Below are 26,733 nucleotides of genomic sequence, written 5' to 3'. Positions count from 1 at the left end.
CCAAGCATTTACTGTTTTGGAATTGGTTCTCTTTGGTTCATTCTCTATTTACAAACAAGCACAGAGTCGCAATACTCTGTTTAGTCTTTGCAGATAGTGAAAAATCGTTAGAAAAAACAAAAGGAATCAAGCAAAATCAGTAGGCCACTAATGGGATCTCTTTTTGACCTCGCTAAAATAGAAACATTAGGAACAACCCCTCATGAGAAATATGAAACTAGTGAGAGGAACTGAGTTCGACGCCATGATGGCTGCAAGACAGCTCGGCTCCGCCGCCCACCCCGCTCAAAATAACGACAAACCCTATGCAAATATTATAAATATATACAACACACCAGCAAAGTAAGAGGGTAAAACTTTTATTAAATAACTATTTACATGGCAGCCTGCTGCAACATCGATCCAAATGCATGCCGCCGTTCCCGGGATTTCTCCCCGACTACTCTGCGGCCTACGAGATGGAGAGGCCGGGGCGTGACTAGGCGGGGCCTCCGGCCGCAACCACAGCGCCAACGATCGCTGCTGACGGAGGGGAGCCTTGCCGGTGAGAGCCACTGATCTGAAGAACAGCTGCCTGCGGTGCCTCCCTGAGCCGCTTGACGGAGGCCCCCGAGGGGCGGTGTGGTGGCGCGGACTGGGAGGGGGCGCTTGGCTCCTGCCCCCTCCCCAAGTCTCGCTCGGCCAGCTGAGTTTCGCCCACTCTTGCGGCCTACGACATGGAGAGGCCGGGGCGTTATGGATCAGTATGGGCAAATATACACTTGGGGATTCACAAGCAACAACAAGCCTTTGTATTTGGGGCTCAAAATCAACAACAGTGACAGAGAACAGAAGCGAACTAAGCACTCAGGGGCTACGTTTAAACGTAACATCATCTCCCCAGAGGTACATCACCTTACATAGACATGCACTCTGATCTCCTTGGCCTCAGTCAAGCATCAATAGTAAGATTTTTATAGGCGAGTGTAGGTTCATGGTTTTCCATCCACAGACTAAAAGCCTGGAGTGGGAGTAAAAAAACCATAACTAGGTAAGAAGGAAGGCAGAGGCTGTAGGAAGGACTCTGGATATGGTATGTTGCTTAGTCCCTGAGATGCTTCGATGTCACTGCCTTGCACAAAAGGCATAAGTCCTGGATGTTGGGTGCCATAGTTGAGGGTTCCGAGCAGTGCTTGTAACACTGTCTGAAGCTCATTTGCACCTGCTGCAGCTTCACTATTCTCAAAGTAAGTGGGGGCTGTTTGAGGACCTGACTGCATTGGAAAGCAATGTGATGCGGTGCCTCCCTGAACCGCTTGACGGAGGCCCCAGAGGGGCGGTGTGGTAGCGCGGACTGGGAGTGGGCGCTTGGCTCCTGCCCCCTCCCCAAGTCTTGTTGCCCTGGTGTGGCCTGAGATCGCCCCCGACATAGGCGGCCAGCTCCCGGGGTCCGGCGGAACTTTTTGCCTTTTGGTGACTCTTCCATTCTGGACCTTGTCCCACAATCCGTTTGATCTGAAGACACGTCCTGCGGCCTGGTCCCTGAATGTGTGCAAGGGGACGGTATTGATTGGATCAAGATGGCGGCTTCACACAAAGCTGACTCAAGTGTTGCTGCTGATGCTATGCAGACAAAAACTGGTTTTCAGTTTGTACATTCTTCAGGATTTTTCCATCCAAGGCTGGTTGAGAGTTTGTAGAACGATGGCTTCATATTTTCAACATACTACTCTTCAACATTCTTCATAAATGTAATTCTGGTCCTGCCGCTACTTATTGGAGACATTAAACTATACTCTGGACCTGCCTGGCCTCGACCAAAATGGCGCCAGTATGGGAGCGACTTGCAACTCCTTATGACGTTCGAGTTACTTAGCCTTGACGTTATTGGGGATGTATGCGGTCTTTGTGCACATGGCGGGCGGGGAAGGGTACTGACTGGGAATACGGACAACCCTATTGATGTCGATTTTTCATTATTGATTATTGTATTAATAAAGCTTCGAAGTAATGTAATGCAAATGCTACTTACCAGTATGCATCTGTTCTTGGCATGTAGGGCTGCTGACATTCATATCTGTGCATAGACCGCCACCTAGTGTTGGGTCCGGATGATTGCACATTGTTGTCCTGGAAGAGTCTTCGAAGTATCACGAGATAGGTGGCTCCTCCCCTGGACTACAATGCGCATGGGCATCGCCTCCATCCCCAGATTGTTTTTAGCCATTGGCAGAGATGGAGTGAAGAATGTGAGTGATGACCATGCTATGAGCATATGTGTTTGTATGAATAAATACTGCAGCTGCTACAGGCGCCGGGGAGGAGGGTGGGCGATATGAATGTCAGCAGCCCTACATGCCAAGAACAGATGCATACTGGTAAGTATTTACAAAAAGGGGTGGTGAGGGACAGAGTCTCTGAATTAAGCAGAAAGCTCTCACCCAGTCAAAAGATCAGGGCTAGATCCAACACCGTTTTTTAGCTCACTGCACCATCCCAGTTTCAGAACCTGGCTGTATGCAAATTAGTCTGTTCCTGTCCCAGTGCATGATGGGAACAGGACAAACCAAACTACAGAAGCCAATTCTTACACTGGGAAGGAAACAAGCTCCCGGGGACCGGTTTCTGGCATTACAGCCGTCTTCGGCCCGGTTTGCTTGAATCCTGATGGTGCAATGAGCAAGGGTCTCACATCTGAGAATACCCTTCCACGCTTAGGGCGGACAAAAATATTTACAAAAAGGGGTGGTGAGGGACAGAGTCTCTGAATTAAGCAGAAAGCTCTCACCCAGTCAAAAGATCAGGGCTAGATCCAACACCGTTTTTTAGCTCACTGCACCATCCCAGTTTCAGAACCTGGCTGTATGCAAATTAGTCTGTTCCTGTCCCAGTGCATGATGGGAACAGGACAAACCAAACTACAGAAGCCAATTCTTACACTGGGAAGGAAACAAGCTCCCGGGGACCGGTTTCTGGCATTACAGCCGTCTTCGGCCCGGTTTGCTTGAATCCTGATGGTGCAATGAGCAAGGGTCTCACATCTGAGAATACCCTTCCACGCTTAGGGTGGACAAAAATATTTACAAAAAGGGGTGGTGAGGGACAGAGTCTCTGAATTAAGCAGAAAGCTCTCACCCAGTCAAAAGATCAGGGCTAGATCCAACACCGTTTTTTAGCTCACTGCACCATCCCAGTTTCAGAACCTGGCTGTATGCAAATTAGTCTGTTCCTGTCCCAGTGCATGATGGGAACAGGACAAACCAAACTACAGAAGCCAATTCTTACACTGGGAAGGAAACAAGCTCCCGGGGACCGGTTTCTGGCATTACAGCCGTCTTCGGCCCGGTTTGCTTGAATCCTGATGGTGCAATGAGCAAGGGTCTCACATCTGAGAATACCCTTCCACGCTTAGGGTGGACAAAAATATTTACAAAAAGGGGTGCCTCCATCCCCAGATTGTTTTTAGCCATTGGCAGAGATGGAGTGAAGAATGTGAGTGATGACCATGCTATGAGCATATGTGTTTGTATGAATAAATACTGCAGCTGCTACAGGCGCCGGGGAGGAGGGTGGGCGATATGAATGTCAGCAGCCCTACATGCCAAGAACAGATGCATACTGGTAAGTAGCATTTGCAGTTCGAGGCATGTGGGCTGCTGAATTCATATCTGTGCATAGAATACATAGCAGTCCCTCCATTAACGGCGGCCGCCCGTGCCAGCTGCAGCAGTCTGAAAAAGCGTTTTTAGAACAGCCTGACCAACAGCTGCCTGCTGTTTGGAATGCACGTCTACACAGTAGTGCTTAGTGAAAGTATGTGTGGTAGACCATGTGGCTGCTCTACAGATATCTTCTAAGGGAATGTTATCTAGGAAAGCCATAGAGGCCCCTAACTTCCTAGTGGAGTGGGCCCTCGGTGGGATAGTGAGAGTGCGCTTAGCTTTAGCGTAGCAGATCTGAATGCACTTTACTATCCATCTAGCAATCCCCGCCTTGGAGATAGCGTTTCCCTTGTGTTGTGTGGCAAAAGCAACAAAAAGTTGTTTGGTTTTGCGGAAATCTTTAGTCCTGTCCACATAGTACATCAAGGCCCTTTTCACATCAAGGGTGTGGAGCATGCGCTCCGCCAGCGTCTCTGGGTTTTGGAAAAACACCGGCAATTCAATTGTTTGGTTAATGTGGAATTGTGAGACTACTTTGGGTAAGAATTTAGGGTTAGTGCGGAGCACCACCCTGTTAGCATGTACTTGGAAAAAAGGTTCTTGGATGGTGAGTGCCTGCAACTCACTAACCCTCCGTAGCGATGTAATTGCTACTAAGAAAGCCACCTTCCAAGTCAGAAACTGAAGCTCACAAGAGTGCAGTGGCTCAAAAAGGAGGACCCATCAGCCTTGTAAGAACCACGTTGAGGTTCCATTCCGGAGCTGGTGGAGTCCTTGGTGGAATGACCCTTTTGAGTCCCTCCAGAAAGGCCTTGATAGCAGGGACCTTAAAGAGTGACAGGTGCTGCCTGTTTTGGAGGTATGCTGCCATAGCAGACAGGTGAATGCGGATGGAAGAGTACGCTAGATTACATCGATACAGGTGAAAAAGGTAACAGATGATATTTTGAATGGAAGCATCTAGCGGGTCAATGTCGTGGTTCACACAGTAGATGACAAACCTCTTCCATTTAGCCGCATAACAAGCTCTAGTAGTGGGCTTCCTTGCCTCCCGAATGATGTCCATGCAATCGGGAGGAAGATTGAGGTAGCCAAACTCTAGGACTTCAGGAGCCAGATCGCCAGGTTGAGCTGTTGCGGATCTGGGTGCTGAATGTCGCCATGGCTCTGCGTCAGAAGGCTGGGAGTGAGATGAAGCCTTTGATGCGGTACCACGGAGAGTTCCAGAAACGTGGTGTACCATGGTTGGCGAGCCCACGTTGGAGCAACCAGGATGAGCGTCATCGAGTGTTGCCTGAGCTTGCGTGCCACCAGCGGTATCAGAGGTGCTGGGGGAAAAGCGTACGCAAATCTGCCTGACCAGTTCATCCACATCGCATTGCCCTGTGATTGGGGGTGTGGGAACCTGGCGGCGAAGCTTTGGCATTTTGCGTTCTCTTTTGTGGCGAATAGGTCTATCTCTGGATGACCCCACATTTGGAAGTACGGTTGGAGTACCGATGGATGTATCTCCCACTCGTGCATCTGATGGCTGTGCCTGCTGAGGAGGTCCGCCATCTGATTGTCCTTGCCCGGGAGGTGCTCTGCCATGAGGAAGATGTTCCTCTGAATGGCCCACTTCCACATGCTCTGAGCCAGATGAGACAGCTGTGGAGAGTGTGTGCCCCCCTGTTTCTGGATGTAGTACATGGCCGTCATGTTGTCCGTCCGGATCAACACGACCTTGTTGCACAGATGTACTTTGAACGCCTTTAAGGCCATGAAGATTGCCATCAGTTCCAACACATTGATGTGCATCCTCCTCTGCTGTAGTGTCCATAGTCCCTGCACAGTGTAATGGAGTACATGCGCTCCCCATCCCTGGAGAGAGGCGTCCGTCGTCAGGATAATCTGTGGGACAGGCTCTTGGAATGGTCGGCCTTTGCAAAGGTTTTGTGGATTCCACCAATGCAGAGAGTTGTATGCCCGACCGCTCACCAACACTAGGTCTGTCAGTTGCCCATGAGCCTGAGTCCACTGACGTGCTAAGCACTCCTGAAGCGGACGCATATGTAGTCTCGCGTGCGGGACAATGGAGATGCAGGAGGCCATCATGCCTATCAACTGCATGAACACCTTCGCTGGAAGCGAGTGTTGGGGTCTGAACCGTTGGATCAGCGCCTGGATACTGGCGATTCTCACTGAATTTGGCTGCGCAGTGGCCGCCAGAGTGTTGATCGTCGCGCCCAGATACTGTCGCACGTGGGCGGGCTGGAGATGGGACTTGGGGTAGTTCAGTGAGAAGCCCAGATCGTGCAGGAGATGAATGGTGCGTGACACATGGTCTGCGCACTGTTGTTCCGTCCTTGCCTGAATGAGCCAGTCGTCCAGGTAAGGATAGACGTGGACGTTTTGGCGACGGAGATGCGCCGCCACAGTCGCTAGGCACTTCGTAAATACCCTTGGTGCCGTGGTGACCCCGAACGGCAGGACCTTGAACTGGTAATGCTGGTCTAAGAGCGTGAACCTGAGATACCTCCTGTGGGAAGGATGTAGGGGGATATGAAAATAGGCATCTTTCAGATACAGTGTAGCCAGAAAATCCCCATGCTGAAGCAGGGGAAGCACTTGCTGCAACGTGAGCATATGGAAGTGCTCCGAGAGTATGTACCAGTTTAGGGGCCTGAGGTCCAGGATAGGCCTGAGGGATCCGTCCTTCTTGAGAATCAGGAAATAGAGGGAGTAAACCCCTGTTCCCCGCTCTCGCAATGGAACGAGCTCTATTGCCCCTTTTTGCAGCATAACTAGAACTTCCTGCTGCAATAAGGTCAAATGCTCGCCTGACATAGGACGGTTTCTTGGGAGTAGGTCTGGTGGAATGGAAGTAAGCTCTAGACAGTACCCGTACTGGATAAGGGACCTCACCCACCTGTCCGTGGTGATGTTCTTCCACGCCGGCAGGAACCGCTGAAGTCTCCCCCCAACCGGTGTTGCATGGTTGGGGGGCAGTGACAAGACGTCACTGCTTGTTGGTGGTGGTGGACCTGGAGCCATTGTTTCCACGTCCCCTGCCTTTGGTATTATTGCCTCTGTAACCACCTCTACCCTTGTTGTTATACGAGGGCTGGGTGTTACCCTTGTAGTATTGTGCGGACTGGGATGCCTGTCCCCGGGAGGTGCCTTTTGAACTTGAACGGCGAAAGGAACCACCCCGAAACTGCTGACTTTGTAAAGCCCCCATCGACTTTGCAGTTTCGGTATCCTTTTTCATTTTTTCTAGTGAGGCATCCACCTCAGGGCCAAACAGATGGTCAGGGTTAACTGTTTGCCCTAAAATAGTGGTTTGGATGTCGGGCTTATACCCCGAAATACGAAGCCAGGCATGACGTCTAAGTAACACACTTGTATTGATGGCTCTAGAGGCTGTATCTGCCACGTCTAGAGCACATTTGATGGATGCATTTGTAATGAGTTTACCCTCCTGAATGAGCATCTCTCCTGCCTCCTTGTATTGGTCAGGCAAGTGTTGCAGAATGGCCTCTAAGGTGTCATAATGGGCCCTATCATAACGTGCAAGCAGGGCTTGGGTGTTAGATATTCTCCAGATGTTAGCTGCCTGTGCAGCAATACGTTTGCCCGAGGCCTCAAAGATCTTGGATTCTTTGTCTGGGGGTGGAGCGTCACCAGTAGTTTGAGAATTCGCCCTTTTCCGAGCGTTGGAAACAACCAGGGAGTCCAATGGAAAGTGTCCCTTGATATAGGTGGGATCCGTGGGTGCCGCCTTATATTTCCTGTCGATGCGAGGGTTGACCACCCGCGCCCGGGTGGGCTCTCTGAAAACCTCCGGTGCATGCTTAAGCACCCCCTTAAGCATCGGTAGCGTTTTGACTTGCTTTTCGGCTACCGAGAAGGTGTCGAATAAGAAGTCCGCATCCACGGGGTCTGAGTGCAGCTCGACGTCGTGGTTCGCCGCGGCTCTCTCAATCAAAGCATTGAAGGCCGCCGAGTCCTCTGTCGGGGACGTCTTGGCGGTGAAAAGTTGAGTGTCCTGACCCGACTGCGGGTCATCTGTGTCGCCTCCCCCGGCCCAGGGCACATGCTCCTCCTCCGGATCCGAGTACGCAGGATAGTTGTACTCGGCATCTTCCTCGTCCGCATCGGCCGCGGGGGAATGCGTCGGCGAGTGTTCCAAGGCCTGTGGGGACACAGGTTCCACCAGAGCCTAAGAGTCCGCAGAGTACCTTTTATTCTTGAGCGGGAGTTTAAAAGGTTCCAACGCCGGCTCCGACGTGATCTTTCGTTTGAGGAGCGACAGTTTCCCGGTGTTGGCGTCGATAATGACCTCACGACGCTCTTCTACCGCAAGCGGCTGGAGCCGAAGCTTCGATACCACCAAGGCAGCTTTCGGCGTTAACACCTCCCCTGAATGTCCGCCCTGTTTCGGCGCGAAGGCCTTCGGCGCCGACTTGGGTGGAAGGACGAAACGAATAGGCGTCTTCTCTTTAGTAGGCTTAGGCGTGAGCGTAGGCACTACAGTGTCCTGAGTGGGAACCACCGTGGTCTTTCGGATCCGCTGTAAGGATTCCTCCACTTTCTTTGTAAGGTTTGTCGAGGGTTGCACCTGCTCGAGCGACCCCTCATCTTCGAGAGCCTGATCGCCGGTAGGCTTCTTCTTCGGGGCCGAGGCCCCATGCCTAGGCGCGTCGTCGCCCTGACGCTTCTTCGAAACCGTCTTCGGGTCCCCGACCCCTTTCGGTGCCGACGCGGTCGCGTCGGAGACCTTCGCCTTTGGCGTCGACCCCGAGGGCTTCGGGTCGGCCATCTTGGCGTGGCTCTTGGAGTCGGCCATTTTGGATTTCTTGGAAGTTGACGCCTCCAGAACCTTCTTCACCAACGCAACTTTCAGTTTCGGTTTCGCATCCGAGGGTGCGGGACCAGTTGGTTTCACTTTTGTTTTCTTCAACAGAAGAGATGGCTTAGAAATGTCCGTGACCGGGCCCGGAGGCGGGGACGTAGGACTGATAGGCAGATCTTGGGTAAGGCCCGAAGGCGATCCCTCGACCTGGGCCGTATGAAGGGGAATAGCCCCTGAGTCCGACTGGGGATGCTCGTCCTCTGAGCTATCTCCCATCGTGGCACAAGCCTGATCGTCGTCCCCTACCTCGTCGGAGACTTCGTCAAGGTCCGCGTCACCCGCGTCGTAGTTTTCCTCTTCGGACGCGGGGCCAGAGTCCGACTCCCGCACGTCGTCTTCTCCCTCGACAGATTCCTGGAAAATGTCATCTGGTGGGGGCGCCGAAGCCGACAATTGAGCCTGGAGCCGATTGGCCCGGCGAATCTTTAAAGTCTTCTTGCTTCGGAACTTCGAACACGCCATGCAGGTGTCTTCGCGGTGATCCGGCGACAAGCAGGTATTGCACACAGGGTGCACGTCGAGGTGTGAATATTTGGAGTGACACAGCGGACACTTTTTGAATGGAGTCCGCTCCATAGCAAAAGTTGTAGCGTAGGCCCGTCCGCGCCGAAGGCACGTGGAAGGGCAGCAAGAGATAGGAGCTGAGAGTCAGAAAGAAACCCGTACGCAACTATACCGACGCCCAGCCTAAAGACCTTTTGGTCTCGAGTAGAAGTTGAACAACTATCGGTTCCGACAGAGGGAACCGAAACACATCCGAACCCAATGGCGGAAAAAAACAATCTGGGGATGGAGGCGATGCCCATGCGCACTGTAGTCCAGGGGAGGAGCCACCTATCTCGTGATACTTCGAAGACTCTTCCAGGACAACAATGTGCAATCATCCGGACCCAACACTAGGTGGCGGTCTATGCACAGATATGAATTCAGCAGCCCACATGCCTCGATCCCCATGATACTCGCCCATGGTGTGCGTATGGACAATTTAATTGTAACTGATCCTGTTATACTTTCAATAAAAAAAACAACATTCGCTGATCCTGCAACCGTTTGTCACGTTTAGTTTTTTCAATTAAATGACTTGCTTGTTACATACTCCTATACCCCTGGCTTTTGAAAGACGCCATCTTGTAGAATAAAGGGCTGCGTCAAGGGTGGTATTGCCCAGAATGTCTTGTTTTCTAGTGCTCGTAATAACAAAGCCAGAACTGCCAAAAGGGATTCTGGTCCTGCCGCTACTTACTGAAGACATTGAACTATACTCTGAACCTGCCTGGCCTCCACCAAAATGGCGCCAGTATGGGAGCGACTTGCAACTCCTTATGACGTTCTAGTTACTTAGCCTTGACGTTATGGGGGATGTATGCGGTCTTTGTGCACATGGCGGGCGGGGAAGGGTACTGACTGGGAATACGGACAACCCTATTGATGTCGATTTTTCATTATTGATTATTGTATTAATAAAGCTTCGAAGTAATGTTACCCATGATACTCGCCCATGGTGTGCATATGGACGATTTTATTGTAACTGATCGTGTTATACTTTCAATTAAAAAATCAACCTTCACTGATCCTGCAACCGTTTGTCACGTTTAGTTTTTTCAATTTAATGGCTCGCTTGTTACATACTCCTATACCCCTGGCTTTTGACCCTTTCCTACGCGTGGTCTGTACTACCGCCCTCGGGCGATCTATGTAATGAACAGACTACCATTGCCGAAACACAAGGGAAGGCATCTCAGAGAGATAAGTCAAGTACGTGGTAGATAAAAACATTTTCGTGTTTATGCACGCTGATGTGCTTTGAACGCTGCCCCCCCCCCCCTCCTCATCATTTAGATTACCACCGCCCATTGCACAAAAGCGTACCGGGCGCTCCCCACGCAAAAAAAACTTTTTATTTATTTATTTTTTTTGCCCCGCGGGGCCCTTTTAAAGCCTCCACATCAAACCTAGGGGGTCAGGGAGGATCTACTATGCCCCTTATGGTCATTTCCCCCTTCATTTTGGCCTCCTCTTGTCTCTCGATCCTACCGAGAGACAAGATGGCGGCCGCTCCGGACTGTTTAGAATGTTGACAGACACCGGAGAGCCAATCAGCTTCGCAAAGTTCCGTTACGCGAAAAGTACGCGAACCGGAGCGCTACCCGGAGCGCTGTCACAGATATATATATTTTTTTGAACGTTAATTTATCAAAATCCACTGGAGCACATATATTGAGACCTAGCAAAGGCACATCGGGCTAACAGTCCCTACAATTTTGCCAAGTTTCATGCAAATCCATTCAGCCGTTCGAGCTAAAAGTGAGGCCAACCGCCCTATGGAAATTAACATGGGAAAAACGCGTTTTGGGACCCCACTTTTTTCTCGGCCCCCCCTTGACGAACACCCCCCAAATTTTCAGGGGCTGCTCAGTGGGCATGTGCTGATGACGGCCGGGAACCGCCATGACCACGCCCGCGATTGGAATCTTCAGCACTGCGGCGGAATTCGCACCGCAGCGATGAGGTTAAATATAAGAGCAAAGCACTTCAAAATAAGGCAAAAGCATTAAGCTGCAGACTTTGGTAAAGGGTGGTTATTGCTCAACCATCCTCATGATACTGGAAAATGAAATCACACAAGTGGGGCAGCTTTGCCGATTACCAGTTTAAGAACCAAAATTAACTTATTAGCAGAAGTGTATGCTATGCATGACTTGTACCATTTTAGGTCACATAAAATACAGGTCTTTACTTTATGGTGGATTTGGAACAAATCTGTGATGTTAAACTTAAGGAATTATGAGGCAGATATGAATTTGGATAGTACCTGACAAAATACCATGGGCAACCTTCTCACTCCATTCTGGTAACTTTTCCTTTTCTTCTTCGAGGGGCTCTGGCACAATGTGAACAGTTTGACTCAGATCTACAGATTCATCAGCAGCGTCTACATCCTATCAAATGAAATGGAAATGCAAGGCAAAATGTGTTAGAATCACATTGGGTGAATTCTCTGTTTCTCAATATGGTTAAGAACATTCACTGGTAAGATCAGGATTATATCACTGAACAGGTGTCAACTGAGCTACTTCATCCATTTTTTTGCCATAATACCCCAGATAAACTGCTAACACAGAAGAGTGCATGCTTTGCTACCTTCTCTTTGACTAACAAAAATAATACATCCTACAAATCACACTTCCTTTACAAAAACAAGTTTATTTTTTTAAGAACATGGGATGTGTGGCTGCCAACCCACTCCACACCATTATCACGACATCCATTACCATTTCCTCCAAACAAATCTACCCAAACCAAACAAAGCTTTCTTCAAGAATACAACTAACGTTTTCTACCGAATATGCTTTTCTGAATCGCATTATATTCACTTCATTTGGTTCTCTTAAGTTTTGCAATAGAAGCACCAGGCTTACTTTGAATGGTATATCTGCCTTTTGCCAATGCAGGACTATAAAATATACCACTGCTTTGCAGCTGCAACATTTCAATTAGGAAAGTCGGTATTGCCTCAAAACCTCAAATAATATTAAATAACAGTACAAAGTATTAAAATCGCTTCACAGCTTAACATTTGATTAGTAGCATATCCATCTCATTTGAAGCAACCCAAACTTCAGCCATTGCGATAGAAGGGACAACTCTACTAATCCCTGGAGTAGATGTTGGCTTTGCTGTGGAAGAAGGTGATGCATGCTAACAATGAAAACACAAAAATTAGTACGACAGCGCAAGGAACGAAAGGAGAAAGACAGAAGATATTTTGTTTCATAATCTTACAGAAATAACCATGAATCCAGAGTTTGGACATCACAGGATATGCCATGCTTACGAGGAAAGTCACCCTTTATGGAAGAGGAAATCTCACTCACACACACACACACACACACACAATAGTGTCATGGTTTTCCATCTGCATGCTCTCCCCACCCTAGAACCGAGGTATTTTTAATAAGTCTGGATCCTGCTTTGTCCAATAGTTTTTTTCAAAGAACTCCCTCCTTTCTTTGTTTTCGAGAAGGTTCAGTTCGCCCTGGTGGCATTGACCTACCAGGGTGGTGAGAGGATGTCAATGATGAACTATCTTCAAATAGATAAACTTTAGGGTTGCCTTGTGGGTGGGCACAAATGGATGCAGAATCAGCTGACTCAGAGTAGTGCTAGTGTTGCCATGTTACAAGTGTAAGTTAAGTAACAATGGGGTAACCAGTTAAGTAACACAAGTATCCCTAAGAACCTGGGCAGTAAGGTAAATCATAAACAATTGGTTCTTTTGGGTGCGCTATATTTCTGCCTTCTTTCTTCACATTCTACCGAACATACTCAATCATTTAAAAATGAATCAATCAAAAAGAAAAATCAATTACAGAGAGAACAAGCATTTGCAATGCAATAGGTCTCGCAGTTACCCAAGTTTAAGCTAATGGCATTGTAAAGGGCAATGCCTTTTATTTATGTATTTAAAACGAAAACAAAAATAAAAGACATTATTTGCTAAGTCAATAGCTCAAACTCGCATAAATGCGAGACCTATTGCATTGCAAATCCTTGTTTTTTGTATTAGCGGGTATTTACAAGAGGCCAAGTTGACTTTTATTTCAGTAGATCAATGATAGGCCGCTAGTAGTTTCACAGAAAATTTGATTACTGACTACATTTTTTTTTTTTTTGCAGATTTATATAGCGCGAACTCAACCCGAAGGAATTGGGAGCGCTTTACATGAGCGCCAGTTACGTTACACAAGAACACCTTCATTGATTGCCGATCTGGTAATGTTCGTGATGAAAGTGTAATTCAGAAAGCTGTGACAGGAGATAGTGCTCTCAGCAGGAGGCCGAGCGGTGATGTATGTGACGATTTGCACAGGAATGGCGAGACTGGTGTTCCCACTCACTCTCCATTAGTAAGACTTGTTTACATTCCTTCATTTTTTAATAACTATCAGTTGTATTGATTACATACATAATTAGGAGCCAGCTTTAATTGTATCTAGTATATTGTACTGCTAGCAAGTTTTGTTATATGTTCTTTTTGTTTCATTTATATGAGGGAGGGGTGTGTGGTATTCTATGAAGAAAACAAGTTACTTACCTGTAACTTTGCTTCCCCAGTATTGGTAACTTTCATAGATTCCCATGCTTTGTATCATTCTCCGTCGTTGGAATGGGAGCTTCGGTAAATATAAAATATCATAACCATAGGTACAAAAGAGAAAACCAGGCTTAGGCCTCATCTCATTTTGTAGCATATCACCCTCTTTGTGTAAAAGAGCCCAAACTTTCCGCAACAACTAATCAGAATAGCCTCACCACATAGAACCTTCCTGAGAGAGCCTCAGATTTTCGTAGCCGTTGTGCAAACAGCCACTATCTCTGTAAAAGAGGCAGAGCTTTCCCAGGGGAGGAGGGTGGGCGCATGGGAATCTATGAAAGTTACCAATACTGGGGATCCAAAGTTACAGGTAAGTAACTTGTTTTCTTACGCCAGTATTGGAACTTTCATAGATTCCCATGCTTTGTATCAGAGTAGTTAGCAGTAAGTCATACAAGCACATTTTGTTACATGCATCTTATGACATGACAACATAGGTATCCTCATAGGAACAAATCATAAAATGCTATCTTAGAAAGAACACAAAAGTGATACAAAATGGGCCATACAGTAAGGAGGGATTGTAGGGAAAGCTCACCTCTCATTGAAAAAGATTCCTGAGGACTGCCTGTCCAACAGCAGCGTCATCCTTCCCTGTGGACTCCAAGCAGTAGTGCTTTGTGAAGGTATGTTTACTACTCAACGTCGCTGCTCTGCAGATGTCCTTGATAGGGACCCCAGCAAATAGAGCCACTGAAGATGTGATCGATCTTGTGGAATGTGCACGGACGAACAAGTTACTTACCTTCGGTAACGCTTTTTCTGGTAGATACTATATCTGCCTGTGGATTCCTCACCTTGTGAATATCCCCCTTGCGTCAGCAACGTTCGGAAATTTTCGTCGTAGCACGCCGTCGTGGGCGACGTCACAGGAGCACGGCATCGCGCGCGACTCCGTCTGACGTCACCGACCCCATATCAGGCCCACGCCGGCGTGATGACGTCAGTTCCGCCCTTTTTTCCGTGCCTTCGAGGCACACGGACGGACCAACGATAGCAAACATGCAAATATACAATGTACACAGTACATATAGAACTAAATCAATACAATAGTATAAACCATATATACAGAAAGACCAGGTATAGCAGAGTGGACAACGGGGAGGCGGGTGGGTCAGTGAGGAATCCACAGGCAGATATAGGATCTACCAGAAAAAGCGTTACCGAAGTAACTTGTTCTTCTGATAGATACATCTGCCGTGTGGATTCCTCACCTTGTGAATAGATTCCCACAGCAGTCCCCACTCCCGGAGGAGGGTGTCCACTCTGCTACACCAGGAAGTCTTGGAGGACAGAGCGCGCGAAGTGGCCATCCCTCCTCACCTCGGTATCCAAGCAGTAATGCTTCGCGAAAGTGTGGAGGGAGGCCCAAGTCGCGGCCCTGCAAATATCCTCAACAGGTACACCCCTAGACAAAGCAGATGTTGCAGACTTTGCTCTAGTTGAATGAGCTCTAATACCCTCAGGAGGGTCCTTACCCGCAAGGGAGTAGCAGATCTTGATGCACAGGATTATCCATCTGGAAAGAGTGCGCTTGTGCACCGCTCTGCCCTTCTTGCAGCCAGCAAAGCCAACAAACAGCTGGTCGTCCATCCGGAAGTCCTTAGTCCTGTCCAGATAGAAAGACACCGCCCTCTTAGGGTCCAGGCGATGCAGTCTCTCTTCCTCCTTAGACGGGTGAGGGGGAGGATAGAAGGTAGGAAGGGTAATGGACTGCCCAAGATGGAAAGGATTCACCACCTTAGGCAGAAAAGCAGCCCTGGTCCTAAGAACCATCCTTTCAGCATGAATGGTCAGGAATGGGGGTTTGGAACTTAGAGCTTGAAGCTCACTTACCCTCCTTGCCGAGGTGATTGCAAAGAGGAAGATAGTTTTAAAAGAGAGAAGCCTCAATGGACACTTGTGCAAGGGTTCGAAGGGAGAACCCATTAAAAAGGTCAGCACAAGATTCAAATCCCAATGAGGAACAATAAAAGGAGTAGGAGGAAACATATTCATGAGACCCCTCAAGAATCTCAAAACCACCGGAGATTTAAAGAGAAAAGGCTGATCCGGCAAACAAAGAAAGGCCGATAAGGCCGAAAGATAACCCTTGACCGTGGCCACAGCCAAACCTTGCTGTGCTAGATAAAGGGCAAATTGTAAAATATTAGACAAATGAGCCTTCAAAGGGTCAATATCCCTCTCCCTGCACCAAGAAACAAATTTTGACCACCTATAGGAGTAAATGGACTTAGTGGTGTCACGCCTGGCAGAGAGAATGACATCCACCACCTCGTGAGGGAGAGAAAAAGAACTCAAGTTGCCCCGTTCAATCTCCAGGCATGAAGGTGTAATGTCTGGAGGTGGGGGTGTAGAACCTGCCCCTCCATCTGAGAGAGGAGGTCTGCCCTGTGAGGGAGACGGAGCGGCGGGTGAGAGGAGAGGCGGAGTAGGTCCGAATACCACACCCTTCTTGGCCAATCCGGAGCAACCAATATGACTTGGGCCCGGTCTTGACGAATCTTCCTCAGAACCCGAGGAATCAAAGGTATGGGAGGAAACGCGTAAAGGAGTTGATCTCCCCAACCCAACTGAAACGCGTCCCCCAATGCTCCTTGCATCGGATACTGGAGACTGCAGAATGAAAGGCAGTGAGCATTCTCGCGAGTGGCAAATAGATCCACCCGAGGAGTCCCCCACATCCGAAAGATGTCGTGAACAACCTCCGGGTGAAGCACCCACTCGTGGTCGGCAGAGAACTGCCGACTGAGACTGTCTGCACGCACGTTCAGAACTCCGGCCAGATGATTTGCCACCAAACAAATCTGATGGTCCTGAACCCAGGACCAGAGACGCAGAGCCTCTCTGCAGAGACACTGCGACCCCACTCCTCCCTGCTTGTTGATGTACCACATCGCAGTCGTGTTGTCCGTTAGGACCTGAACCGAACGACCGCGAAGGGAAGGGAGGAAGGCCTTGAGTGCCAAACGTATCGCCCTTAATGCCAGAAGGTTGATGTGAAACAACCTTTCTTCCGGAGTCCAAAGACCTTTGACCTCCAGGTCTCCCAGATGAGCACCCCACCCGAGAGTGGATGCATCCGTTATCACTGTGGCCACTGATGGAGGCAGTTGAAAAGGCTTTCCTTGCGACAGATTGCCTTCCACGCCCCACCAAGACAGATCCGCTGCAGCTTCCCTGGAGATCTTCACTGACTCCCTGAGATCTCCGTTGTGCTGATACCACTGCCTGCGGAGGCACCACTGGAGCGCCCTCATGTGCCAGCGTGCATGACTGACCAACAGAATGCAAGAAGCCATCAGACCGAGCAGGCGAAGGACCTTCAGGACTGGAACAACTGCTCCATTGTAGAATAAAGGAATCATTTCCTGAATGTCGTGAATCCTTTGAGGAGGAGGGAATGCACGACATACAGAAGTGTCCAGTACCGCACCTATGAACAGGTTGCGCTGGGAGGGCACCAGGTGAGACTTGGGTACGTTTATCGAAAAACCCAACCTGTGTAACAACTGAGTTGTCTCCTGCAGATGATGGAGCACCATCTCCGGCGACTCTGCTTTGATCAGCCAGTCGTCTAGATAAGGGAATACAGGAATCCCCGACCTTCTGAGATGCGCAGCCACCACTGCCATCACCTTTGTGAAAACTCGAGGCGCAGTAGTAAGTCCAAACGGGAGGACCGCAAACTGGTAGTGCTGCGATCCCACCGTAAAACGGAGATACTTCCTGTGCGACTTCAGGATTGGGATGTGAAAATACGCATCCTGCAAGTCGATCGACACCATCCAGTCTTCTTCCATCAGCGCCAGAAGAACCTGAGCAAGGGTGAGCATTTTGAACTTCTCCTGTTTGAGATAGAGGTTCAAAATCCTGAGATCCAGGATTGGCCGGAGCCTGCCATCCTTCTTGGGAATCAAGAAATACCGGGAGTAGCACCCTTGACCCCTCTCCTGCTCTGGAACCACCTCTATCGCACCCTTTCGAAACAGTGCCAGGACTTCCTCCTGCAGGCGAAGCAGGTGGTCCTCCGAACAATAACATTGGCAAGGAGGGTAATTGGGAGGGAACTCCTGAAAAGGAAGTGCATACCCATTCTCTACGAGATTGAGAACCCAAAGATCTGATGTAACCGATTCCCAATCTCGTAGAAAGTGAGTAAGCCGACCCCCTACTGGCCCTACATGATCCAGAATGGAGGATCTAGGGCTGCTTTGCTGAGGCGGGTGGGGGCTGGGCATTGTTGGAGGAAGTGGAGGAAGAGGAGACTTGACGTCCACGTCCACGACCCCTCTGTCTACCTCTATAGGACCTATATAGAGGGTTCTGCTGCTGCTGCTGCTGTTGTTGTTGGCCCTGCTTGAAGGGACGAAAAGAAGATTTTCCAAATACCTTGAATTTTCTAGTCGTCGACCCTCTCATCTGCAGACCCAAAGATCTTGCCGTGGCACGGCTGTCCTTAAACCTTTCCAAGGCCACATCAGCCTTCTTGCCAAAAAGGCCAGTTCCTTCAAAGGGTAAGTCCAGCAATGTAGACTGCACATCCGCAGAGAAATCAGAAGACTTTAACCATGCGGCTCTCCTGGTCGCAATGGATGAGCCCATAATTCTAGCAACTGAATCAACAGTGTCCATGCCGCTTTGAATGACCATGCGGGCCGCAGCCTGAGTGTCAGAGACCACTTCATTAAAGTTTTTCGTATCCTCCTCAGGAAGTTTTGATGTCAATTGCTTCACCGAGTCCATTAGCGCGTGCACATATCTACCTAAAAGGCAAGTAGCATTCGATGACTTAAGAGCCATACTCCCAGAAGAGAAAGTCTTCTTTGCAGACTGATCTATTTTCTTAGACTCCTTGTCAGCTGGCACCTGAGGGAAAGAGCCTGCAGCCCTATTAGAGCAGGCCGCCTGAACCACAAGACTTTCCGGAGACGGATGCGTAGAAAGAAATGCAGGGTCATCAGGAGCCACCCTATAACGCCTTGCGATAACCCTTGAAACTGCAGGAGCAGACAACGGCCTCTTCCAAATCTCCTTAATTGGCTCCGTCAAGGCATCAGTAAATGGCAGAGTAGGCTCCACAATCGAAGAGGGAGAATGCAAGACCTCAGTGAGGATGTTGGGCTTGTACTCCACTGTAGGCAGCTTTAAGCCAAGAAGGCCAGCAGCCTTCCTAATAACTACGTGATAGGGTGCCACGTCCCTTGATGGTGCATCAGAAGTCGAAGGAAGACCCCACTCGGGAGAGAGTTCCAGACCACTTGCATCCCGAAGCTCGTCGAAATCATCATCATGATACGGCAGCTCGCCCTCTTCCACATCAGAACTTTCATCATCCTTCTGTTCGAGTAGACGCTGAGCTCTTCGCCTCGACCACTCCATACGAATCGAAGTCGACGGATCCGGTACCGACTCCGACGGAGCCGGTTCCGACGTCGATCGAGGAACCGGAGCAGGAGGACGAGAGTCATGAACAGGCGTGGTACCTCGATCTCGACTGCGAGGTCAATCCGGAGTCGGCGAAGCCGCATGCGGAGTCGAAGACCTCGGTGGAGCCGTACCGAGCCATGGTGAAAGAGGCGCCGGCATGAAAGGCATAAATGGAGCTGGGGCGTACGACTGAGGAATACCCAGATTGTACGATAATGGACCCATGGGGCCACCAGGCGCTCCAGTGGGGTACATTGCCCTAGAATAAACTCCATACATCGCATTGAGAAAATGCGAGGGATCCTGTCCAGGACCAGGAAAAGAAGGGTACGGACCTACCGGATGTTGCAATAGAGGCCGCCCCGACACATCCTCAACCTGACCTTCTGGGTTCACAGGAGTCTCCGCTGAAGCAGGTTCTTGTGGAGTTACCTCCTCTTCCACTTCATGCTCCGAGGATACCGGCTCCGGGTCAGGCTCCGGCTCCGGAGTCGGAGAACCTTCTCTTGACAAAGCAGGCGAAGGAGAGAAAGTCCTTACGATGTTTGTGAGACCTTTTCTTCGAGTCAGAGGATTCCTTCTCCGAATGATGTTTCGAACTGTGCTTCCTCCTCTTATGTTTTCTCCTCGAGGAGCTCGAAGCATGACCGGAAGCCGACTTAGATCTAGACCTAGATCTATCTCTGGACTTCGACTTCGCTTTAGATCTCGAATCCTCTCCAGACCTCGAACCAGCTCTGGACCTCGACGCCGATCTCGACTTCGACCGCGACCTTTGCTTCGACTTCGATCTTCGTGACGTCGATCTCGAATGTCGTCCAGAATCCTGTTTCACTTTCGCCAAAAGTAATTTAGCCTCACGCTCTCGAAGAGCCTTTGGATTCATCTTAAAACAGGAATCGCAGTTCTTGACGTCGTGACTCGAACCAAGACACCACAAACAATCCTTATGTGGGTCAGTGATGGACATCATGGGGGCACAAGACCTACATGGCTTAAAGCCTGTTTTCCTCGACGACATCTCCGGAGAAGAACAAAGTCGTAAGAGAGAAACAGTGACAATTATCAGACAGAAAGATACTAGGTATCGCTGAAGATCCCGAAAACCGTTAGCGTCGGAGACGCGGAAAAAAGGGAACTGACGTCATCACGCCGGCGTGGGCCTGATATGGGGTCGGTGACGTCAGACGGAGTCGCGCGCGAAGCCGTGCTCCTGTGACGTCGCCCACGACGGCGTGCTACGAAGAAAATTTCCGAACGTTGCTGACGCAAGGGGGATATTCACAAGGTGAGGAATCCACACGGCAGATGTATCTATCAGAATCTTGATGCCAGTGGTTTGCCCGCTGCTTGATGGCAGAATTAAATAGCGCTGGAAGTCCAGCGGGAAATGCTGCACTTGGTTAGCGAAAATCCCTTCTGCGGAGCACTGTAAGATACGAACAGTTGTGAAGATTTTCGAAAACATTTTGTGAGCTCCAGATAGAACTTTAAACATCTTTGAACGTCCAAAGAATGCAAGGATCTTTCTGCTGGAGTCGTAGGTCGCGGAAAAAATTACTTCAAAATCAAAGGTTCATTCAGATGAAATTCAGATGGTACCTTGGGGATGAACTTTGGATTAGTCCGAAGGATTAGGACATCCCGCTTGAACTGAAGAAAAGGTTCCACTATTGACAGAGCCTGAAGCTCACTAACTCTCCTGGCAGATGTCAAAGCCAATAGAAGAGCTAGTTTCCATGATCGGTATTTAAGGTCCGCCATTGTTGATGGGCTCAAACCAAGCTTTCATTAGCTGAGCCAACACCAAATTAAGTTGCCAAATTGGAGGTGGAGGATGGACTGGGGGATACATCCGAAACAGGCCTTTCATAAACTGTTTGACAATTCTAGCCGACCAAAGAGAAGGACCTGAAGACGTCCGTCTGAATCTTGAGATGGCTGCTAGATGAACTTTCACAGAAGAATGTGCCAGACCAGATTTAGCCAGTAGCAGGATGTATGGTAAAATTTGATGAGGAGCTGAAGTGTACGGATGGAGATGTTGCTTCTGACACCATAGGCAGAACCTCTTCCAGTTTGCCTTATATGTTTTGTTAGTGCTTGGAGCTGGAGCCTGAGACAACACGTCCCTACACTCCTTAGGGAGATTCAGATGTCGGAACTCCCTGTATTCAGGAGCCACGCTGTTAAGTGAAGCGAGCCTGGATCCGGATGGAGCACTTGACCCCGAGACCTCGACAACAGGTAAGGAACCAGTTGTAGGGGAATCGGATGATCTTAGGAGAGTAATAGGAGTTCTGTGTACCAGAACTGCCGGGGCCACGCCGGTGCAATCAAGATCAGTTTGCACGGTTCTGCTTTGACCTTCCTGAGTATCCTCGGAATGAGGGGTATCAGTGGAAAAGCGTAAAAGACTGCGCCGTACCAGGCAATCGAAAGCACGTTCCCCAAGGATCCCGGATGGTGATCCCTGCTTGCATATAACCGGCATTTGGTGTTCTCCGGAGTCGCAAACAGGTCTATGGTCGGGGTCCCCAGACCGAAAACACCTCTTCCAGAATGGCCTGATCCAACTCCCATTCGTGAGTGGTCGATTTCTGGGACTCAGGGCTTTCGCTGTTATGTTGAGCGAACCTGCCAGGTGTTCTGCTAATAAGGCAATCTTGTGAAGGATCGCCCAATCCCAAATCAATTGTGCTTCCTTGGACAGAGTTTGAGATCTTGTTCCCCCCTGTTTGTTGATATAGTGCATGGCCGTCGTGTTGTCCGTCCGGACCAGCACTGATTGATTCTGTATTCGTGGCAGAAAAGCCTGTAAAGCTAATCTGATGGCCTTGAGCTCCAACAGGTTGATGTGGCACTGGTGTTGACTTGGATCCCTGAGTCCACTGACTTGCAATTCTTGGAGGACCGCTCCCCAGCCTTCTAATGAGGCGTCCGTGGTGAGAACCATGGGAGACAGAGGAAGCATGAAAGTCAAGCCCTTGGCGATGTTGCTCCTTACCAACCACCAGTCGCATGCCTTTCTCATTTCTGGTGTTATTGAAATCTTGTCGTCGAAAGAGCCCTCTGCTTGGTACCATTGTTTGTCGACCTGCTCTTGCAGAGGATGCATTCGCAGCCTGCAATGCGGAATTAATGGCATGCAGGATGAGATCGACCCGAGAAGGGACTTGTATAGTCGCACTGACATAGACTTCTTTTTCAGCAATTGGTGAGCCGAGAGCATCAGTTTGTTTTGACGATCGACTGAAGGGTAAGCCTTGCAACGTTTCGTGTCCAGGATGGCCCCCATAAACCTTGCTGACCTGGACGGGTGGAGAACTGATTTGTTCTTGTTGAGCTGAAGGCCCATGACATTGAACAATTGACTGCAGGTTGTAATCGCCTTGGAAGTTTCCTGGAAAGTTGGAGCTTTGACTAGCCAGTCGTCCAGGTAGGGAAAAACTTCCACAGATTGTTTCCTGAGGAAAGCAGCCACTGGGGCCAACACCTTCATAAATATCCTCGGAGCAGACCTTAGGCCAAAAGGAAGTACTTTGAATTGGAAATGGCTCTTGCCTACTGTGAAGCGCAAGTATTGTCTGTGAGCTGGGTGGATCGGCACATGGAAGTAGGCATCCTCTAAATCCAGAGTCGCCATGTAATTGCCTGGATTTAAAAGACGAAGAATATCCTGAAGAGTGACCATCCTGAAGGATAGTTTGATGAGATAGGTGTTGAGCTCCCGTAGATCTAATATACGCCAAGTTTCCGTCGTTTTGCGAACCAGGAAGAACCTGGAATAAAACCCTTTCCCCCTCTGCGAGAGAGGTACAGGTTCTATTGCCCCCTTGATGAAAAGCTGGTGGGCTTCGAGACGTAGCAGTCCCAGATGTTTTGATTGACAGGCGCCTGGAGCTCTGGTTGGAGGTAGATGTTGAAACTCCAACGTATGGCCACTCTTGATGATATTTAAGACCCCAGACTTGTCTGATGTTATAAGTTTCCAGCTGTCGAGACAAAGAGATATCCTGCCCCCCACTGATGTCATCAGAGGAGTAGGAACAGTAGAAAGAGCCGCGAGGCCGCTATTGCCTCTTGGAGTGGTCACGTCCTTGACGATTCTGGCGTCCTCTCTGCGATTGACTAGAGAAAGACTCGACTGGCCCGGACGTTGATTAGAATACTGAGACTTATACGACTGGGAGGACTGAGATGAATATCTTTGTTGGTTGCAACCTCTATAAGAGGAGAAACCTCTCCCTCTCGCTCCTCTAAAAGTAACTTTATGGTAGTTCAACGAACCCAATGACTTTGCTGTGTCCTTATCCTTCGTAATGCTCTGCAGGGCCTCATCCACATGCTTTCCAAAAAGCATCTCTCCGTCAAATGGTAAGTCCAAGATTTTGTTTTGGACTTCCTGGCCAAACCAGGTCGCCCGCAACCAGCCCTGACGCCGTAGCACAGCTGATCCAGCCAGCGCACGAAAGGCAGTGGATGCGATGTCCATAGCGCAATCTATTACTTCCGATGAAGACCTCTCCTTCCACCAAGATTTTCTAGGCCTCATCCCTTGTAGATTCCGGAAGCTGTTCCACAAACAGGGACAGGTCGCACCACATCTGGCGATCGTACCTGCCGAGGGTGGCAAGGGCATTAGCAGCGCGGACAAGGAGACTGGCCATAGAGGAGAATCTTTTTCCTACATTGTCCAAGCGACTTCCTTCTTTATCCGGAGGTGTAGTAAGGGGCGTGGAAGGATTCTTCGATTTGCTTTGTGCTGCTTGAGAGATTACTGAATCCGGCTTAGGTTGACCCAGAAGACAAGCTGGACTGCCATCCGGCACTTTGTATTTTTTCTCTAGTCTGTGAAGAACAGGAATGACTGTAGCCAGATTTTGCATAACTTTAACTCCCTCCGACCATACATGTTCGATGATAGGAATAGATCGGACCGACCTCTTGTATGGTTCTTTAAAGTCATATAGAAAGCAGTCTGACTGGACAGTCGTGATAGGCAGACCAAATCCTACAGATGCTCTCTCCATGAGGTTATGGAACCCCCCAATGTCAGCAGGCGGAGAGGTAGCAGTATCCTGCCTCACCACATCTGGATCTTGCATACCAGTATCATCATCATCATCCAGATCTGGATCATGCGTAGGTTCATCCTGGACACCATCATCAGAAGAAACATCAACTACTTCCTGGATGTCTTCTCTAGGTTCTGGATGCACAGCCCGTGGAACCACCGTCGTTACGATGATTGCCGGAGCAGTAGGTCAACAGGAGAAGGTGGGCGCTCCTGCTGTGAACTGGCGGAGTTGGAAACCTGGTCCTGTAATCCTGCAACATCAGTTGCAAGTCCGATATGAGGGAAGATGGCATGGCCACCATGTCCTGTCCTAAGGTTGTAGGAGGTGTGCTTTGTTGGACATATTGTTGTTCATAATACTCCTCAGTGTCCGTTTCCTGACACTTCACCTTTAAGTCTGAGGGACTGCCCGAGGGACTGGATTCTCATCCTCCTCGTCATCAGACTCCTCATCAAACAACATAGTTGGGAGTAAGGATGATACTCTTCTAGGAGAAGTCATCTCCGGAGTGATTTGCTGCTTTCGCATGGAAATGTGTATTTTTTGAATCGTCGACGACCTCGGAGTCCTCGTCAAAGGAACCGTAGATGGAACCGTCGACGGAGAAGTAGTCTTCGTCGACGGAGACTTTATCGTCCGCGGAGTATGGATCGTCGACAGAGCTTTCCTCGTCGACGGTGGATGGATCGTCGACGGGGCTTTCATCGTCGACGGTGGATTGATAGTCGACGGCGTCGTCGACGAACTCGTCGTCATCATCATTGCAGCCGCCGTCCTCATCGTCGACGGTGGATTGATAGACGACGAACTCGTCGTCATCATCATTGCAGCCGCCGTCCTCGACGTCGACCTGGTCTTCGTCGTCGCAGCAGCCGTCGACACTACTCTCGTCGTCATGATCGTCAACGTCGAGAATACAGCTATTGACGACGAGCAAGAAGGCACCTTAAACGTTGACGATGGTTTCAATGGAGTCGACGTCAACAGAGCTACCGGACGGAGCCACCATAGAAATCAAGGCTTTTTGAGAAGACGTCGCCGACGTACCTGCAGATTTCGTGGTCGACGGACGCTGCTTCTTGTCAGGTTTTCCGTCCATCGATTCAGCAGCCAGTTTCATGCCTTCCTTCACTTTTAGAGATGGTTGTGAAGGAACAGAAACATCCTTTTTCATCTTTTTGGCTGTGTCCACCTCAGCAGCCTGTCCCACCCTCTCCTTTTCACCTCGGTGAGGAGATTTAATGGGACTAGCCCTCTCAGACCTATCAGAGATCTTTTGTTGGGCTTTGACAGGGATTTCTGAAGAAGTAGAGGGAGGTGATCTACCCCTCTTTCTGGACCTTTTTTGAAGATGAAGCAGATGAAGAGTCCTCCTTATCTGAAGACAGCACGTCCTTCCGTGACTTCATTTTCTGTAGCCAAGTTAGTAATCGGCCTTCTCTGTCTCTCAATGTCTTAGTAGAAAAGGTCCTACAGATTTTGCAATCTGTGGCCTTGTGGTCAGGATACAAGCAGTAAATACAATCATCATGCTTGTCCTCCACAAAAAGTCTCTTTTTCGCACAGGTAGCACAGGCCCTGAACAAAGCCTTCTTTTTCTTGTCCGACATATTAATATTCTGAAGTAATTTTGAAGAAGAATTAAGTTGAAGAAAGAAAACTGAGCAGAGCTCAGTGGAGACTCCCTAGCACAACGTGCGGTAGAAAATCTGAGGCTCTCTCAGGAAGGTTCAATGTGGTGAGGCTATTCTGATTGGTTGTTGCGGAAAGTTTGGGCTCTTTTACACAAAGAGGGTGATAATGAGATGAGGCCTAAGCCTGGTTTTCTCTTTTGTACCTATGGTTATGATATGTTTTTATTTACGGAGGCTCCCATTCCGACGACGGGGAATGATACAAAGCATGGGAATCTATGAAAGTTCCAATACTGGGGTAACGATGTTTGCTAATAAGGCATGTTTACATTCACTATATCCAATGCTCGTTATGTATTCATTTCAGAATTCTGAGCTACGTTCCTCTTCTTTCGCGCTCATTGTATATTCTAAGGTTGGTCAGACTTGTGTCCCTGACTGCGTTCGCTCTGAATTGTTTTTTACTTTACACCTTATGGGTGGCTTCCTTCTTTCACAGACTTTTAATAGCATTCCGCCCCTTGCATTCCTGTAAAAAACAAACAAACAGCTTATCCGGCAAGACAGAAACAGAGAAAAACCAGAAAGAGGGGTTTCATGCGGACGGCGAACACGGAAGACAGCAAAACTGAAACCGGACTGTGACAGAGGGTGGGGGCTGCCAGCGCAAGCAAGCTATTTGTAATGAAGAGGGAGCCCCGGCGCCGGCAGCTGAAGTCCCGGGTCCCAGGAGAGGGCCCGGGTGAAGACCACCTCTGCGGGGCTACCATGCCGAGACTTACCCGCTGCCTGCCGAGGGAGAGAGGGACACGCGGAAAGAGCCAGGTGAGTGGGTGGGGGGTGGCTCTGTGTGTGCGTGTGTGTGTGTGTGCGCGCGTGTGTGTATGCAGTGTGTGTA

The 26,733-nt window shown here is 49.3% G+C and overlaps 1 protein-coding gene across 5 annotated transcripts in view; it reads right to left on the bottom strand.

The window, feature by feature from the left end:
* Nucleotides 1–26,733, bottom strand: part of SPART (spartin) — a 410,240-nt gene that overhangs the window by 264,074 nt on the left and 119,433 nt on the right. For all 5 annotated transcript variants that reach the window (XM_086935094.1, XM_086935095.1, XM_086935092.1 and 2 more), the window contains exon 4: nt 11,348–11,474. In XM_086935094.1, coding sequence (XP_086791220.1) covers nt 11,348–11,474 — 127 coding nt within the window. The remainder of the gene's footprint in view (nt 1–11,347; nt 11,475–26,733) is intronic.

Source organism: Lissotriton vulgaris, chromosome 8 (genome assembly GCF_964263255.1).
Source record: "Lissotriton vulgaris chromosome 8, aLisVul1.2, whole genome shotgun sequence".
Classification (NCBI taxonomy): Eukaryota; Metazoa; Chordata; class Amphibia; order Caudata; family Salamandridae; genus Lissotriton; species Lissotriton vulgaris.
The sequence above is the reverse complement of the archived record's forward strand: the minus strand, read 5'-3'. Positions and strand labels throughout refer to the sequence as shown.